This window comes from Limulus polyphemus, unplaced genomic scaffold (genome assembly GCF_000517525.1).
Source record: "Limulus polyphemus unplaced genomic scaffold, Limulus_polyphemus-2.1.2 Scaffold4173, whole genome shotgun sequence".
NCBI lineage: Eukaryota > Metazoa > Arthropoda > Merostomata > Xiphosura > Limulidae > Limulus > Limulus polyphemus.
The window spans coordinates 81,627-98,409 of NW_013669783.1; the positions used below are offsets into that span (position 1 = coordinate 81,627).

General features: G+C 31.7%; 1 protein-coding gene across 1 annotated transcript in view; it reads left to right on the forward strand.

The window, feature by feature from the left end:
- Positions 1-16,004, forward strand: part of LOC106470710 (pumilio homolog 2-like) — a 43,579-nt gene extending 27,575 nt beyond the window's left edge. The window contains exons 12-19 of the mRNA XM_013931276.2: positions 410-673; positions 884-1,016; positions 1,268-1,399; positions 2,412-2,670; positions 6,054-6,191; positions 6,409-6,656; positions 7,609-7,692; positions 8,826-16,004. Coding sequence (XP_013786730.1) covers positions 410-673; positions 884-1,016; positions 1,268-1,399; positions 2,412-2,670; positions 6,054-6,191; positions 6,409-6,656; positions 7,609-7,692; positions 8,826-9,063 — 1,496 coding nt within the window. The 3' untranslated portion in view covers positions 9,064-16,004. The remainder of the gene's footprint in view (positions 1-409; positions 674-883; positions 1,017-1,267; positions 1,400-2,411; positions 2,671-6,053; positions 6,192-6,408; positions 6,657-7,608; positions 7,693-8,825) is intronic.
- The last annotated feature ends 779 nt before the right edge of the window (positions 16,005-16,783 follow it).

Below are 16,783 nucleotides of genomic sequence, written 5' to 3' on the forward strand. Positions count from 1 at the left end.
TAATGTAGACACTATTTCAGCCTAGTTTGTTTACTTTTTTTTTTTAAAGTCCCTAGTTGTTTGCTTAAAAATATAATCTTTGCATTTTGATTCAACTTGTTTCAATATTTTTTGATGATCCTTATTCCCCCTTTTAAATTAACAATTTTTAATTATCTTATGTCATTAGGAATCCTATAATGCTGTGTTTTTAATTATCTTAAGCCATCTAACAATCTTATATAGAATTGTTGCACTTGGTATATTTTCTTCTTCCTTCCTAAGGTAAGGATCAAAGAAATTAAGTAGTTTTAACTTTTAATGTCTTTTGACAGAAAGTGTTTGTTAACATTGCAGCTAATATTTTTATTTGTCACATCGTCATGAAATTTATTGATATTTTCAACATGAATAATTTTATGAATTTCAGGTTTAGGAAATGTTGGTGGATCTCCGCGGAGAGATATGTTCGATCACCGAGATACTCTCGGTGCCGGACCGGTTCCGGGCATCTCGGCTAGTCTTGAGAGCCAGTACTCCCGACACATGGCACCACCACCACCAAAATCTACTCAGTTCTATGGTGCTTTGGGGACTGTGACTGCTTCACCAGGTCCAGTTGGCATGCTTCCTCCAAGTCAGAGCCTAACACCACCACCATCTTTCAATAACAATTCTGCAACATTAAATTTAGGTGAACATTTTGTTGTATTTCTTGTTGTCGTACAAAAGTAAAAAATATATATGTATAAATCAATATCTGTTAAAATGTTGTGATGAAAGAAAAAAGAATTATTAGTTTTATCTTAAATTGCAAGAGGGAAAAATATGTTCTTGTGTTTATGAATTTATTTTTCAATGAAGTTGTATTGATTTACAAAGGTTTACGCTACTGTTTTTATAGGTGTTCTTGGAGGGCGCATGTTGTCAGCGGCCCCAGGAGCAGAAGCGAAATATTTAGTTAGAAGCAGGCCATTGAACAACAATGGGTTAAGCTCCACAAATACCCTTTTTCCAAACCGTTCATTTCAGCGCAAGTAAGCTTGAATATTTATTTTTATTATAGATATTCAATGTATATGTAACCATAATAAAAAGGTTATTAAATATCTTAATTTCATTTAGGCATTTCATTGTTGCTATAGTATGTTGGAAGTGAAAGATATTTTTGATGAAAAAAAATAAAATTTATAGAAAATGATACTTATGTGAAGCTCCAAATTTTTTCACAATTCTCTAAATTACTGTGTAATTCCATTGACATCAGACATTCTTCTCTAATTTCCAGTTCAAATATAGAAAAGCCTACAGGACGAAGTCGTCTGCTTGAGGATTTCAGAAATAACCGTTATCCAAATCTTCAGTTGAGAGACTTAGCCAATCACATTGTAGAATTTTCTCAAGATCAGCATGGATCCAGGTAAAATATGTGTCTTCCATAGTATGTTAGATTATGATACTGATGGATAGCAGTAAGATTGGTCAGCAGTTTTTCGTCACTTCACTGTACTCTTGAACTACAGATGCATTGCAAGAAAATGTATACATGAACAAGTTATGTTAGAGTTATGAAAGCGACTTCCAACCCCCACAAAAGAAACCCTGGACAAGAACAAGTCACTGCTTTTTAACTGAGTTAATCCGGTTTCAGGGACTTCCACCCCACAACAGTATCCCTGGAAAAGAACAAGTCACTGCTTTTAAACTGAGTTAATCTGGTTTTAGGGACTTCCACCCCACAACAGAACCCTGGAAAAGAACAAGTCACTGCTTGTAACTGAGTTAATCTGGTTTCAGGGACTTCCACCCCACAACAGTATCCCTGGACAAGAGCAAATCGACACTTGTAACTGAGTTAATCTCGTTTCAGGGACTTCTACCCCACAACAGTAACCCTGGACAAGAACAAATCACCACTTGTAACTGAAGTAATCTGGTTTCAGGGACTTCCACCCCACAACAGTAACCCTGGACAAGAACAAATCACCACTTGTAACTGAAGTAATCTGGTTTCAGGGACTTTCACCCTGACATCTTAGAAGTTAAAGGACAGTTGATAACTTGAATAGTGTTTCCTGACAGTAACACATTTTATATATACAGCAGTTTTCAACTATTTTTTTTAAGTTTATATTTCTATAAAAATCATTATTATTATTAGTTTTCAACAACTAAATTGCAAACTTCATGGTATTTGAGTGTAATATATAATTTGTTCTGCAATTTGCCAACCCTTAACAACTGGTGGTAGTTTTGGATATAGAATTTAATTTTTAACGAATTTCCAAAGCCTATACAAATTTTTGATTGTTCACTTGAGTTAGTGAAATAGTTGTTAGTGACCTTTAGTTAATCTTTGACCTCTGGTAGCTCAACAATAAGTCTTAGAGCTTAACATTGAAAAAAACAAATGATTTAATCATCTTTTGTAGGTTCATTCAGCAAAAACTAGAACGAACAACTCCAGCCGAAAAACAGATGGTGTTTAATGAAATATTAGGTGCAGCATATAGTCTGATGACAGATGTGTTCGGAAATTATGTTATCCAGAAGTTTTTTGAGTTTGGTACTTCAGAACAGAAACAGGCACTAGCACTAAAAGTAAAGGGTCACGTTTTACCTTTGGCACTACAGATGTACGGTTGCCGTGTTATACAGAAGGCTTTGGAATCTATTCCTCCTGAACAACAGGTTTGTACAAGTTTAATATTTGGGTGAAGAAAAAACAAAACTGAGTACTTCCTAATAAAGTGTATTTTGTTGTTATTTTATATTATTAGTCTCGTACACTGTGGTAAAGAAAGTAAAATCTCAATCATTCAAACCTTTCTATCGTGTAGTTTGTTTTACCTCATGATTCTGTGCACATTTTAATAAAGGTTAAAGAATTTTGTTTGTTGAGAAAATAAAATTTATATCACTATTTGAATATCTCTTTATTGTAACCAGGTAGGCTGGGTTTGGCCCAGTGGTTAGTTTGCCAAACTTTGAACCTGAGTGTCCGTGACTCGTGTCCTGTTGCTGAACAAATGTGATCTGCACTGTGGGTGATATGAGTGCATTTTAAGAGTTGCTGTCTAATCCCACTATTGAGTTAAAGTAGCCCAAGAGTTGACAGTGGGGTCTAGTCCCACTATTGAGTTAAAGTAGCCCATGAGTTGACAGTGGGGTCTAGTCCCACTATTGAGTTAAAGTAGCCCAAGAGTTGACAGTGGGTTCTGTTTGCTTGCTACTTTCCCTTTAGTCTACAAGTTCAAAATTAAGGATGACTAGAACACATAGCCCTCTGGTGTAGCTTTGCACAAATTTCTGAAACAAATTATAGCCATTTAAAACAAGTGCTATTTGCTAATTTCATGACTTAGCAGCTTTCTTGTACCCTTAAGTTAATTTGGAAATGATTTATAAAAAAATAGTTTTAACTATAGTAGGAATACTGCCAGCTGGTATGACTTGGGCATAAGTCATATCAATCAGTTTGTAATATAAACACAAAGAATTACTTGCACAAAATAAACTAGAACATAATGAGTTTAATTTTTTTTTTTCCTCATAGTAATATCACAATACAAGCAGTTGTTGTTATGTATTTTGAAGAAAAACAAGGATTTGTAATGTTCACTGACACTTTAGGCACTTTGTACTTGAGTGGACGTCTTTCGTAAGCCTTATTGAGTCTCACAAACTTTGTGTATCTTTCACATAACGATCTTGTAAACAAAAAATTTATTTACTGGAATAGAATGTCATAAGGCTACTGTAATTTGTCCATCTTACTAAGTAAGCTATGAATAGTTCTAAAAGATTTGATTTTTATTTTACAGAAGTGTTGGTAGGCTAAGCTGAAAAGTTTATAAATTTTACGTTGTTTTTGTTTGTTTGTTTATGTAATTTGAACAAAAAAAAGGATTTTTAATGTTCACTAACACTTTAACCCCGTGTTAGTACCCTTGCTATATGGAACAACCTTCGTACCACACCAAAACAAAAACAAATTAAGTTTTATTAGATTGTTAATCTATCTATGTGTGTAGTTAAAGTAAACATCTTGTGAATGATTCTATAGAATTTTGTTTCGTTTTGGTAGTGTTAATAGAAAAAAATATCGGATATTGATGTTTGTTATTGCTTTATTTACAAAAATACGTGATTAAATAAGTAAATCTTTTTTATCTAAACATCTTCATATGACTTGTTTTGAACTAAAAATATAATCTGTTGGCTAACATCAATGAAAATGCCTTACATTTAATCTAATCTAACTGCTTACTCGGAATCTTTCGTATCTGATACCATCGTTTGACACTGAAAGCACTAGATATAAACTTGAATGTGATTTGAACACTGTGATATGACTGTCTTTAAGCTGATCATATTCACTCTCACTATTGTCCTCAGGTTCACTGTTACTTGGACAGTCAGCCAACATCTGTCTAATTCTCTCGCCTTCACTGTCGTCATCCATCTTCAATCTAATAAAAAGTATGAAATTGCCCTCATAAAAAAAAAAATACTCTCCAGAAATCTTTGCTAAAGTAAATATTGTTTCATATTTGGCATGTATAAGCTCTAAAAACTCTTATTGTATCATTAATGACAAGTACTATAGAGGAAGTTAATCTGGAAAAACACTAAATCTCTTATTGTATCATTAATTACAAGTACAAAAGAGGAAGTTAATCTGGAAAAACACTAAAACTCTTATTGTATCATTAATTACAAGTACTAAAGAGGAAGTTAATCTGGAAAAACACTAAAAACTCTTATTGTATCATTAATGACAAGTACTAAAGAAGAAGTTAATCTGGAAAAACCCTAAAAACTGTTATTGTATCATTAATGACAAGTACTAAAGAGGAAGTTAATCTGGAAAAACACACCTTGTTTTAGTACCATGGGGTATTTTGATCTCCAAGTGACAAGAAACCATGTGTTGCTCTCAGCTCGGCTGAGGTACAAATTGGAGAAACTAGGTGTGTACTCTATTGGCAGTTTTAGGAAGCTACCAGAACAGAAAAGGCCTCAGTGCACTCGTCTGTTTGTGAGATTGTTTACAAAATATTTGGGATAGACAAAAATCCCAGGGTACAAACGTAGGGTTAAGCACTTTGTGCTCGAGTGGACATCTTCCGTAAGACTCATCGAGTCTCCCAAATTTTGATTTACAAAGAAGAGTTCATGTATGTTTCACATTGTAAATAAAAAAATATATTCACTAGAATAGAGTATCTTAAAGCTACCGTAACTTATTCAAATTACTAAGTAAGCTATAAATAGTTCTAAAAAGTTTGTTAGCTGTATGAAGTAGCAATACAATAATAGGTGAATAACGTAGTCACTAAAACTAATCAACCAGTAATTAGCTTTTTGTAGAGGAGACTGTGCTCTTTGTGCTAGTTATGAACATTCAACAGCCACGTAAAGTTGATCAGTAATCATTATAAAAATATTCTTAAACTTTTGTTGTCACGTGACGTGTGGGGTATGTTTCCCCCTTTTTAGCTTTTATAATTTCAGTAGTATATACACTAAGTAATGTAAACACAATCTATAAATAATGAAAAGGTCAAATGTACAATTGCAGTGTTAAAACTTCTTCAATAATACATTTTCCCAACTCACAACAGAAGTTTTTCACTCTGACTGTCTCAGTAAACAATGTTCAAACTTACAAGTTTATAGTAAAAATATCTGATGTCTTGTGTACAAAAAAAACTTGAAGTGTTCACTACAAGCTTGCCAAATCTCACAAAGAAACACTACACTCGGGGTTATGGTATGTATAGTTATATGACAACAAGTTGGGTTGATTTTACCACCTTTGTACTCAAACTGATTCTGGAAGAAGTGCAAAAGGTTAAACACCTGGGCAGGTGTTCACTTTTTGATTTTGAGATATTTATCATACACTTGCACAGTTTCAAATTTGTAAAAAAGATTGTACGAGAATTTCAGTAATTTAATAAAGTTTTCCAGTGGTATCATTCTTTTCTTGCTTTGTTGTTGGGAATTTTTGCACAATTAGTGTTATGTATTATTTATTCATTTCTTTTAACTTTTTATACATATTACAGAGGGAGGTGGTTAAAGAATTAGATGGGCATGTCTTGAAATGTGTGAAGGACCAAAATGGGAACCATGTTGTTCAGAAATGTATCGAGTGTGTAGACCCACATGCTCTTCAATTCATCATCAATGCCTTCCAAGGACAGGTAGAATATTGTAGATATTTTTCCTAATTAATAGATCTTTTAGAAATTAGCATAATGTTTGGTTTGATTGCTTTTTTGGTCATTTCATGATGAATTTTTGTAATCCGAAGGCACTGTTTGTTTTGTATAAGTTAGTTTTGAAACTTTATTTTAAGAATCAGTTAAGACAAGGATGTATGTTAAGAAATTGTGAATTGCTAACCATTTTCTCTTGTAGGTGTTCTCTCTCTCCACCCATCCTTACGGCTGCAGGGTGATTCAGAGGATCCTGGAGCATTGTACATCACAACAAACCATGCTTATTTTGGAAGAGCTTCACCAACACACCGAACAATTAGTTCAGGACCAGTATGGAAACTACGTTATCCAACACGTCTTGGAGCATGGCTGTCCTGAAGATAAGAGCAAGATTGTGTCCATGGTTCGTGGCAAGGTTCTTGAACTTGCTCAACATAAGTTTGCAAGGTAAGTGTTCGTCGTCTTGATTATTGGTCTTCCTGATAACCTTCCCTTAGATGCCTGGTATGACTTAGTGGTTAGGATTCTCAATTCACAATCTGTGCATCACAAAATCAAAACCCCCCCCTCATCAAACATGCTTACTCTCTCAGGCATAATGGCATTATAATGTGATGGTTACTCACACCATTCAATGGTAAAGAATTGCCAAAAAATTAGCTGTGGGTTGTGTTGACTAGCTGCCTTTCCTCTTGTTCAATGGTTCTCAAACTTTATCATCTGCAGACCTATTTGGTGGAGCAAAATATCCCGTTGACAATCTACTTGACCTACCCCACCCGTTTTGTTCTCGTGTGTGGCCTCGGCTGTAGCTTTACACGTCAATGACTTGCATTTTGGACCAGTCCTGGACCACACTTTGAGAACCCTTGCTCTATTCTCTCACATAAAAAGTAGGGGCAGATAGCTTTCAAGTAGCTTTGTGTTAAATTAACATATAAACCTTTTTGATAAACGTGGAGCTTAAATTGAACAACTGGCAAAAGAGTAAGAAGTATTTAAGTATGTGATATTTATTAAAATGCATTTCAAAATTTAAAAAGAAATTGCACTGATTCATATTTTCAGGCAGAGTACAAATTAAACCATCTAATTTAGTTCTATTCATCCTGAAAGTAAAGCCTGAGAAATTTGTGATCAAATCAGAACGTAGTCTTAGTTTGTCCTTTTTTGAATTAGTATAAGTCAATTGGAATTAGAAGCAACTATTTAATTAATTAATGGGCCGGACTAAAATATTGTTTCAAGTGTAACTGTGTATAAATTTTTACTCAAAGTTTAGTTTTTTTATTGTGCAAGTTATCTTACAAATTTGCTTGGAAAATCCATATACTGATATAGGTAAATGTTTCTTTTTCACTCAGTTTTTTTAATAATGATTGTCTTGTTTTCTAACTAGTAATGTGGTGGAGAAGTGTGTCTCATACTCTTCAAGAGCAGAGAAGGCGTGTCTTATTGAAGAAGTGTGCACTACTAATGATGGGTGAGTCTCTTGTTTTTGTTGGGGGTGGGGGATTTATTATTGAAGAAGTGTGCACTACTAATGATGTGTGAGTCTCTTGTTTTTGTTAGGCGTGGTGAGGGGTTTATTATTGAAGAAGTGTGCACTACTAATGATGGGTGAGTCTCTTGTTTTTGTTGGGGGTGGGGGTTTATTATTGAAGAAGTGTGCACTACTATTGATGGGTGAGTCTCTTGTTTATTTACTTTTACTGCTAGAAGTTTTACAATTTGCTCTTTTATGATTCTGTCTTTGTGTAACAAACAATCCCCCGCCCCAAGAAAGTTATTCATGACTGTGTCTCTTGTTTTTGTTGGGGGTGGGGGTTTTGTTGTCGCCCAGTGTTTTACCATGAAAAAAAAATCTATCAAAATTTACTTACTCTGATAGATTTTGATAGAAGAGTTAGCACACAGGATTGCATATATAACATGCAATGTATTTCAGAAAAGACCCAAAACTCAAGTGCTTTCAAATAGTTGACTATTTTTAAAGAATAATATTCAACTATTCAAAATTGCTCGAGTTGTGTGTAATTCGTATGGTATTTCTTTAGCACTTTCAGTGTTCTGGTATTTTGAACTTTTTTTTTCTTCTTTTTTTTGTGTGTGTTTGTGTGTGGTCAGTTAATGTTTTCAGAAGAAATAGCTTTCAACCTTCACTTGGCATCTTCATTCTATTTCAACTTTTATTTTTTTATTTATTTACACTATTGGATGATATTTTGATTTGTGGTCTTCTGGGTGTTTCTTTGACGATTTTCTTAACCCCGAAACCTTCCATTTCATTATTTGGTGTATCGTGTTTTGAATAGTGATTTCTGTGATCTTGTCTCCATATTTTTTTACCTGTTGATTTAATTTTAACCACTTGTTAATGTTTTTAATAGTGATATTTTTGACTTGACGATATTTCCTTATCAAATATTTTTGAACTGTAGTTTGTGAATTTCCCTGTATTTGCCATCTTTCATTAACGAGACAGCTCTGTTTTTCTTTTCTTTTTTAATATATAATTTGTGAACCATCTTTCTTCCTTGCATCCTGTTCTATGATGGTTAATTTTTATTTCAATTTTTAGTATGTGTACTATCATTCCATATTTCTTCATCTTAGCCCCTATAGTGCCTTACACTCAATGATGAAGGATCAGTATGCTAATTACGTGATACAGAAGATGATCGAAGTAGCAGAGCCAGCTCAACGTAAGCTGTTGCTCCACAAAATCCGTCCCCACATCCCAGCACTCCGAAAATATGTTTATGGGAAACATATTCTAGCCAAGCTGGAGAAGTACTTGATGAAGAACAGTGATCTTGGACCCATTGGTCCACCACCAAATGGAACCATATAAAATGACATATAACATTGATACTGAATACATATTTCAGTCAACTTAACTCCTTCCCTCACCTGAACATTTTATAGCATTTTTCTTTTACTTTAATTCCCCCTCCTTCCCTTTTTAAGTTAAGAATATCATAACACTGTTAGATTTTTTAACTTTGAAATTTTAAAAGTTGTTTTAACAGCAATCTGAAGTATAACATATATTCACACACACATATAGTAGGTCTCTGTCAAGGAGGGGCCAAATACCACCAGTTCTTTGCAAGGTGTTGCGCATTTGTATATGCCATTGAGATGCATTTTAGAGTATACATTGACATTGGTACATTTGAAAGCATCAAAGCATTTACTATAAAAAATGTAATAAAATATAATTCATTGTAAGTTTGTAAAATCTAAATTTATATACACGAGTTAACTTTAATTCCTTGTCTAGAAAAAAAAAATGTGTATATCATTTATACAGTGTATCAGTATATGTAATATTATTGTGAGATAAGAAGTGGACAAATGAGAGGTTTTTACTGAGTACTCTGTTACTGCTAACCAGTGGTCAAGTTTTTTCTCAGGTATTCTATCAAAACTTTTTTAATTGGTAAAAAAAAAAAGAATTTCATACTTGATTTTTCTATTAAAAAAATTTTCCTCCAATCAGTTTAACCTTTTTTTTTTCTGATAGATTTGTTTAAATTAAACCAGTGTACCAACCATCTCGGAAACTCTCGTGTGATTTAATAAAAGTTGTTAGTGTTAAAGTAAGGGTTAGATGTTTGTGTATTTGATTTGATGAACAGTTTGTTTTCTTGCTGGTATTCTCAAGATAGAGAATGTATCTAATTCTTATAACAACACACTGTCCAGGTCAATTTTTATGGATGGAAGTAGTCCATAAACAGCATGTAGTCTTTTATGACCACTTAGAATGATGTGATGTTTTTGTTTTAATTATATATGTATTGTTGGCCAATCTGAAGTAACAATAGTAAATCCTTTCTTTGGCCTTCATGAGTCATTTTCTTCAATACAGTGGCAAGAGATGAATTTAAATAATACATGGAAAGTTGACAGTGAAAGAAAATTTTGAATTTGCTCATGACTATTTGCTTGAAATTTTTGACAATGTTTGTGGGTGCCAGAATCAGAAGAATTGGATGGTTTTTTTTTGACGTAAGTCATGAAATTTAAAAACTACGTTACCACCAATAGTTCCCATTTGTTTGTGAATAACATTGGTAATACTTAGGAGGTTGAACTTGCTGTTTTGAAAATAAGTCTGAACATGTATTAAACAAGAGAACTTGTCTTGTTATAAACTCCAACTTTCTGAAAATATTTTATTATTGTTTTGCTTGGAGAATTTGTGTTTGACATTCTTTGCGTGTTCTGGCCCCACGATATTTATCAAAGAGCTTGCTGTGCAGTAGTAGATTGAAATAAAATAGCAAGAATTGTATCATTGTAGTTAGGTGTTTTTAGCTGGTTTTGTACACAGTGTAACCTATATTTTGTACTTTTTTAACTTTGTAGTTAACCTTGTGTATTATTGGTTGTACATGTTTGTGCGTATAAGTTTTACTATAAGTGTAACTGTGATGTTTTGCAGAGATTTTCTTAGATGTCTTAAAAGTTCAAATCTTTACTGTAACAGAAACTTGGGGGTGTGTTTTTGTTTTCTTTTAAGACTACAACAGCATGAGACAGAACCTTCCTATGTCTTGTTTTAGTTGATAAATTAGGCTAGTGGGATATTACTCCTTAATGTATAACCAAACTGGCTTTTTTTGCTAGGTTCAGTCTGAGAAGTACTCATTCTTGAAAGATTTTATTGGTTCTTTTCAATATTCTGAACAAGAGTATATATCTGTTGTTGTCAATGCACATGTCTGAACATTTTTCAGCTGTTGGATTTTCAAATATTATTTGAACTGTTCAGACAAAAAATGTCTAAACCAATGAAGTTACTGATGGATTTAAACTTAGATAATGAAATTATCTATTTAGATTTTCTAACGATTTAAATGTCCAGCCAATCCTGGTCTTTTTTTTTTAAGAAAATTTTTAATGCCAATTTTTTTTAAATGCTGATGAAAGCTCATTGTATTTCTGAATAAAATTTTGTTTCTTTCGTTTGTCAATTACAAAATGACAGTGCATGCTATTTTCATTGCTCTTAAAAGCAAATTTAAAATAATTTTGCTTTAAATATAAGCCATAAAACAATTTTTGCAAAGTGTTGTTTTAAAGAATTGGGGCAGTTTTTCAGATAATAATGGAAAAACAGACATTGTTATAGAGAAACTATGACTGTCATGACAGATTAAAGCAGTACTCATTCTAAATTGAATTTTGGTGATGGTACCATTTTTACCACATTATACAAAAAAGAATTGTTTTAGCTTTATGTGAAATTGTATTATAATACATTTTATGTCTAGATATGAATAATTAGAAGTTATTGTACAAACAATAATATAAAAAGTGTAACTATAGCTTTTTTCACAGTTAAGTTTTTTTTTATCATCAAGCTTTTTTCACAGTTAAGTTTTTTCTGTCATCAACGTGTTAAAGTAAAGTAAGTGGGTTTTAGTTTTGTCTGTTGTGAAGTAAGTAATAGATGTTTTAAAAAACTATTTTTGTCATTGTTTGTGTACAGTTAAAATAACAGAAAAGTAATCTGGTTTTTTCCAGTGAATGTTGAACAAAGCTGAAAAGGGGAAATTTTTATAACTTGATTTTTTATTTAAAAGAATTGTGGAAAGTATTTGTCACTTAGTTTAAAAACTGTATATAGATGTTCATATCGCATTGCCATCTAATAGTTCAAGTCTGAGTATCATTTAGAATAGTGAAATAACTGTAATGGAACAACAAACAGTGCTTCCTTAAGGCAGTGTTGTATAGCTGTAAATTTGTAAATTTCAAGAGCTAATTAGTAGTTAACAGGTATCATGAGTTTGCCTTGCCAGACACACACACACACACACACACACACAAATTCATTGAAAATGTACATTGGGTTCTAACCTCAGATTTTCTCACGCTGGTGCTGCTTGTGATTGAACTACTTCGTACAGCAGTAAGCTTAAATTAATTTTAATTCCATTGTCATGAAATCTTCTACCAGGACTTCATTTCTTCTGATAGAAAACATTCACATTTTATACATTATAGTCAAAAATTGTCGGCTGTCTGAAGACGTTTTGGTCTAGCACCTTCATTTGTTCACTCAAAGGTTTTTTTTTCATAGTTATTATTCTTGTCTAATATATGTACTTGTCCGTGTACAGGCCTTATTTACCTAACATGTACACTGTTGAGACTCCCATATCAACATATCTATATAGGCCTAATCTGTGTTTAAAGAACTTTTGAAGCCCTAAGTAAATGGAAAAACTGCTTTTTAGATATTAGGTGCATCCCGTGTAATGCTAAACTTGTTTTTATCATAAACAATTGAAATTCATCTTTTGTTGTTGTTGTGTAGTGAAAAGCTAACAAAAGAAATAATATTCAATATTTATAATTCAGCCGTTTCTCTGTTATAGATATATTTTTTTGATAACCTTAAAATCTTCCCACAAGGATGTATGTGTATACAAGTATTTGCCACGTTTTCTAGCTTATGCATGCCTTTATAGCAAGGAATAGCAATAGTTTCAATATCAAGGCTTTTAACAGGTTTTTTTTTACCAAAACATTTTTTAAAAAATCACATTAGTAACTTCTTCCTTGGTAAGACTTCTTCAGTGTTAGTAGATTTTTATATTTGCATGTATTTAAATGTAATCATAGATATTTTTTTTTGTTGTAAAATCTTTGTCCATCATTTATAATGTGTGTTATAATTTTAACATAGGTTTGTGTTTGAAGTTTTCAAAAATGAAAATTGTTATAAAATAGGACAAGTGCTTGGCCATGTGTTTATAAAGTAGATAGTTTGTAAAGCAATTTTCTTATGTTTTATTATATGCTTGTTTTTGTGGTAGATTACTTTCGTATGCAGGTCAACATATAGGTGGCAGCAGTATTTCTTGTATTCTTATAAAAATTGATGTTTAGGCTTAGCAGGATTATTCTTAAATACTAAGCATTAATGTTAAGTTTCATTATAAAGTTTGACATTGTAGTGATAGTTAAAGCACAAGCTATTATTTAGTTTTTTTACATTCATTATAAGTAATAGAGAATGTTTTTAGACATCTTGACAGACTTGAAAGTGATTGGTAAAGCATTTATACAAAAAAAAAGTGAATATAAAATAATGAATTATTGCCTTTCATATTTAAAAAACTTAGAAATATGAAAGTACGTTTCTGAAACAAAGTCTTGTGTATATATGGCATACAATTTTTTCGTACATGATCATATTAGGAATAGCAATCTGTAGTCTGTGCCCTGTAAAAAGTTTAGTTTTAATAACAATTCAGAAGAAACTACCTTAAAAGGTCAGACGAAGTTATAAATTAAAATGAAATACGTGATTTTAACCTTGAAAATTTTTCTCATTATTCTAATGATATGAAAAGTACTTAGGTTTTGTTTTGTACTTAAAACCTTTGTTCATTTAACTTCATGGAATAATCCTGCAAAGTTTTACAGAAAAAAAACTTAACGTAACTTGAAAGTTTGATATAATTATGGATATTTTACTATTATCTTGAGGTTCTAGGATCTGCTTAAAAACCAGTAAATGTATATGTAACTATTTCTCTGGCTAAAAACATTTCACTAAAATGGCTGATTAGAAAATGCATTAAATGGTTAAAAATGCAAGTCGTGTACGCTTTCACCAAAATAATTTCCCAGGTGTTTAATTAATTAGAATACCACATTTTTTAACTATTTAATACATATATAATCGGCTGTTTTGTTTAAAAAATGTTTAACTACATTCTTTCTTTTCTACTAACCAAAAATTCTACTTTGATTTTGAGCTTATGTAAACATGATAAGCAAATTGTAGTATATCGGCTACCATGCATAGAAAATGTTCAGTGTTTTATATCAACTATTACAATAAAACATATTTATTACTTTTATATGATTTCACTGCTGGAAATACTAATTTCTTTTCATGCTGTGCATGTTTCCTAGGTAACTTCCTGGTTACATATTTCCTAGGTAACTTTACCTGGTTGCATATTTCCTTGGTAACTATCTGATTGCATGTTTTTAGGTTATTTTACCTGGTTGCATATTTCTTAGATAACTTTACCTCGTTGCATATTTCTTAGGTAATTTTATCTGGTTTCATATTTATCAGGTAACTATCTGGTTGTATGTTTCAGGTGACTTTACCTGGTTGCATATTTCTTAAGTAACTTTATCTGGTTGTATGTTTCAGGTAACTTTATCTGGTTTCATATTTCTCAGGTAACTATCTGGTTGTATGTTTCAGGTAACTTTATCTGGTTTCATATTTCTCAGGTAACTATCTGGTTGTATGTTTCAGGTAACTTTATCTGGTTTCATATTTCTCAGGTAACTATCTGGTTGTATGTTTCAGGTAACTTTATCTGGTTGTATGTTTCAGGTAACTTTATCTGGTTTCATATTTCTCAGGTAACTATCTGGTTTATGTTTCAAGTGACTTTACCTGGTTGCATATTTCTTAGGTAACTTTATCTGGTTGTATGTTTCAGGTGATTTTACCTGGTTGCATATTTCTTAGGTAACTTTATCTGGTTGTATATTTCAAGTGATTTTACCTGGTTTCATTTTTCCTAGATAACTTTACTTGGTTGCATATTTTTATGTTAGTTTCCTAAATAATTACCCATGTGCATCCTTCTTTCTGTCAAAATTTACGTGATTCTTGTTTTCAACGTGACTTTACCTGGTTACGTGTTTCCTAGGTGACTTTACATGATAGCATTTAAAAAACTTTGAGTGATCCAGTTTCCATAACTACTTGGTTGCTGGCCAGTGCGACTTGATCAGTATCAGTGTGATCTATACGCATGTTCTTGTTTAGCCTATTGTCAACTGGTGCTCATACTAACCCTGGGTTTTTAATTTATCGTGTACAGAATGTAAACTATGTATACATCAGAAGCATCTACTGTTCTTAATTGTACAAAAAAAAAGAATAGAATTTGAAATTAAATATTGTGCAAATTGTTGAATAGTTCTTGGAAACTTGTATGTGTGTATCTCATAGTTTTGTAACATAGAATTTGTGTGTTGTTAAAAGGACTTACCTTTCAGCCATCACCAGCATGGCTTTATGTGAATAGTAAATGAGACCTTTTTTTTTGTATCAAAGGGAGGCCTTTTTTAAAGTATACTTCAGTAAATAGAGCAACTAATCGGAATTTTCTAATGTAAGAATTGTAATTAACTTTGCAAAAACATTATAAAAATTATGATGAAAAGGTCAAAATGTATAGAAGGAAATTATGGAGTATGAACACTGTCAAAATATAAGATTAAGTTAACTACGTTTAATTGTGAAAGTTATCATTGTATGTAAACTGACTTTATGAAAATTTTCTTGGATAAGAAAAATAATAGTTTCATTAAAACTAAAAAGTTTATAAAACAAAAATACACAAAGCTTTACTACTGCATCTTTTATAACAATTTATGTGGTCTTGAAACATTAATATTGTTAGATTTTTGTATTGAAACATCAGTGTAAGATATAAGTGGAATTTTTCTTTTATAAACTTGTGACACAGTTTCATCAGTATTGTTTGTGTTTGAATTTGCTAAGGAAATTACTAATGTACTTTGATATGTTATGTACTGCATATGATCATCAGCATTTTCCCAGGGTTAGTGTGAGACCTTAAGTCAGTTTTTAAACCTTGTTTTGTATAATTGGGTATGAATGAAACATTTTGTCAGGTTTGTACTGTTAGGAAGCAGTGTACTCGATGTACGATATTTGCCTTGTATTCTGTACTTTTTAGGGTGAAAATAAGACTTGTTTTGCAGTCGTCATTGTGATTTTTGTCTTTTGTTTGAGAGTCCTCATTCCATTTCAAGTTCACAATCAGTACAAAACGAATAATAAAAGACATTAGAATTAAGTTACACTAACTAACCATTCTGTTTTTTATTATTAAATGATCAAAATGTATTTCATGTAAACATTAGTCAACAACTTCCTGGTATTATAACATTTAATATGGTACATAGCTGATAATTACGAGGTATAACACACTTAAAAATCATTTAATCTGTTACAAAGCTGATAATTTCGAGGTATAATACAGTTAACAAATCATTTGGTATGTTACAAAGCTAATAATTACGAGGTATAACACTTAAATCATTTAATATGTTACAAAGCTGATAATTTCGAAGTATAATACATTTAACAAATCACTTGGTATGTTACAAAGCTGATGATTACGAGGTATAACACTTAAATCATTTAATATGTTATAAAATTGATAATTACGAATTGTAATACACTTAACAAATTTAATCTGTTACAAAGTTGATAATTACTAGGTATAACACTTAACAAATCATTTAGTATGTTACAAAGCTGATAATTAAATGGTATAACACAACAAATCATTTAGTATGTTACAAAGCTGATAATTACTAGGTGTAATGCACTTAACAAACTGTAGTCAACAACTTCCTGTTATCATTATAACAGTTTAAAATGAAAGATTACTTGTAAACTGTAATAAATTGTACAGTTGGTCGAAGTAGTAATTCAGATTTTAAATTTTCAGAAGACAAAATTTTGACTTTTATATTGTTAA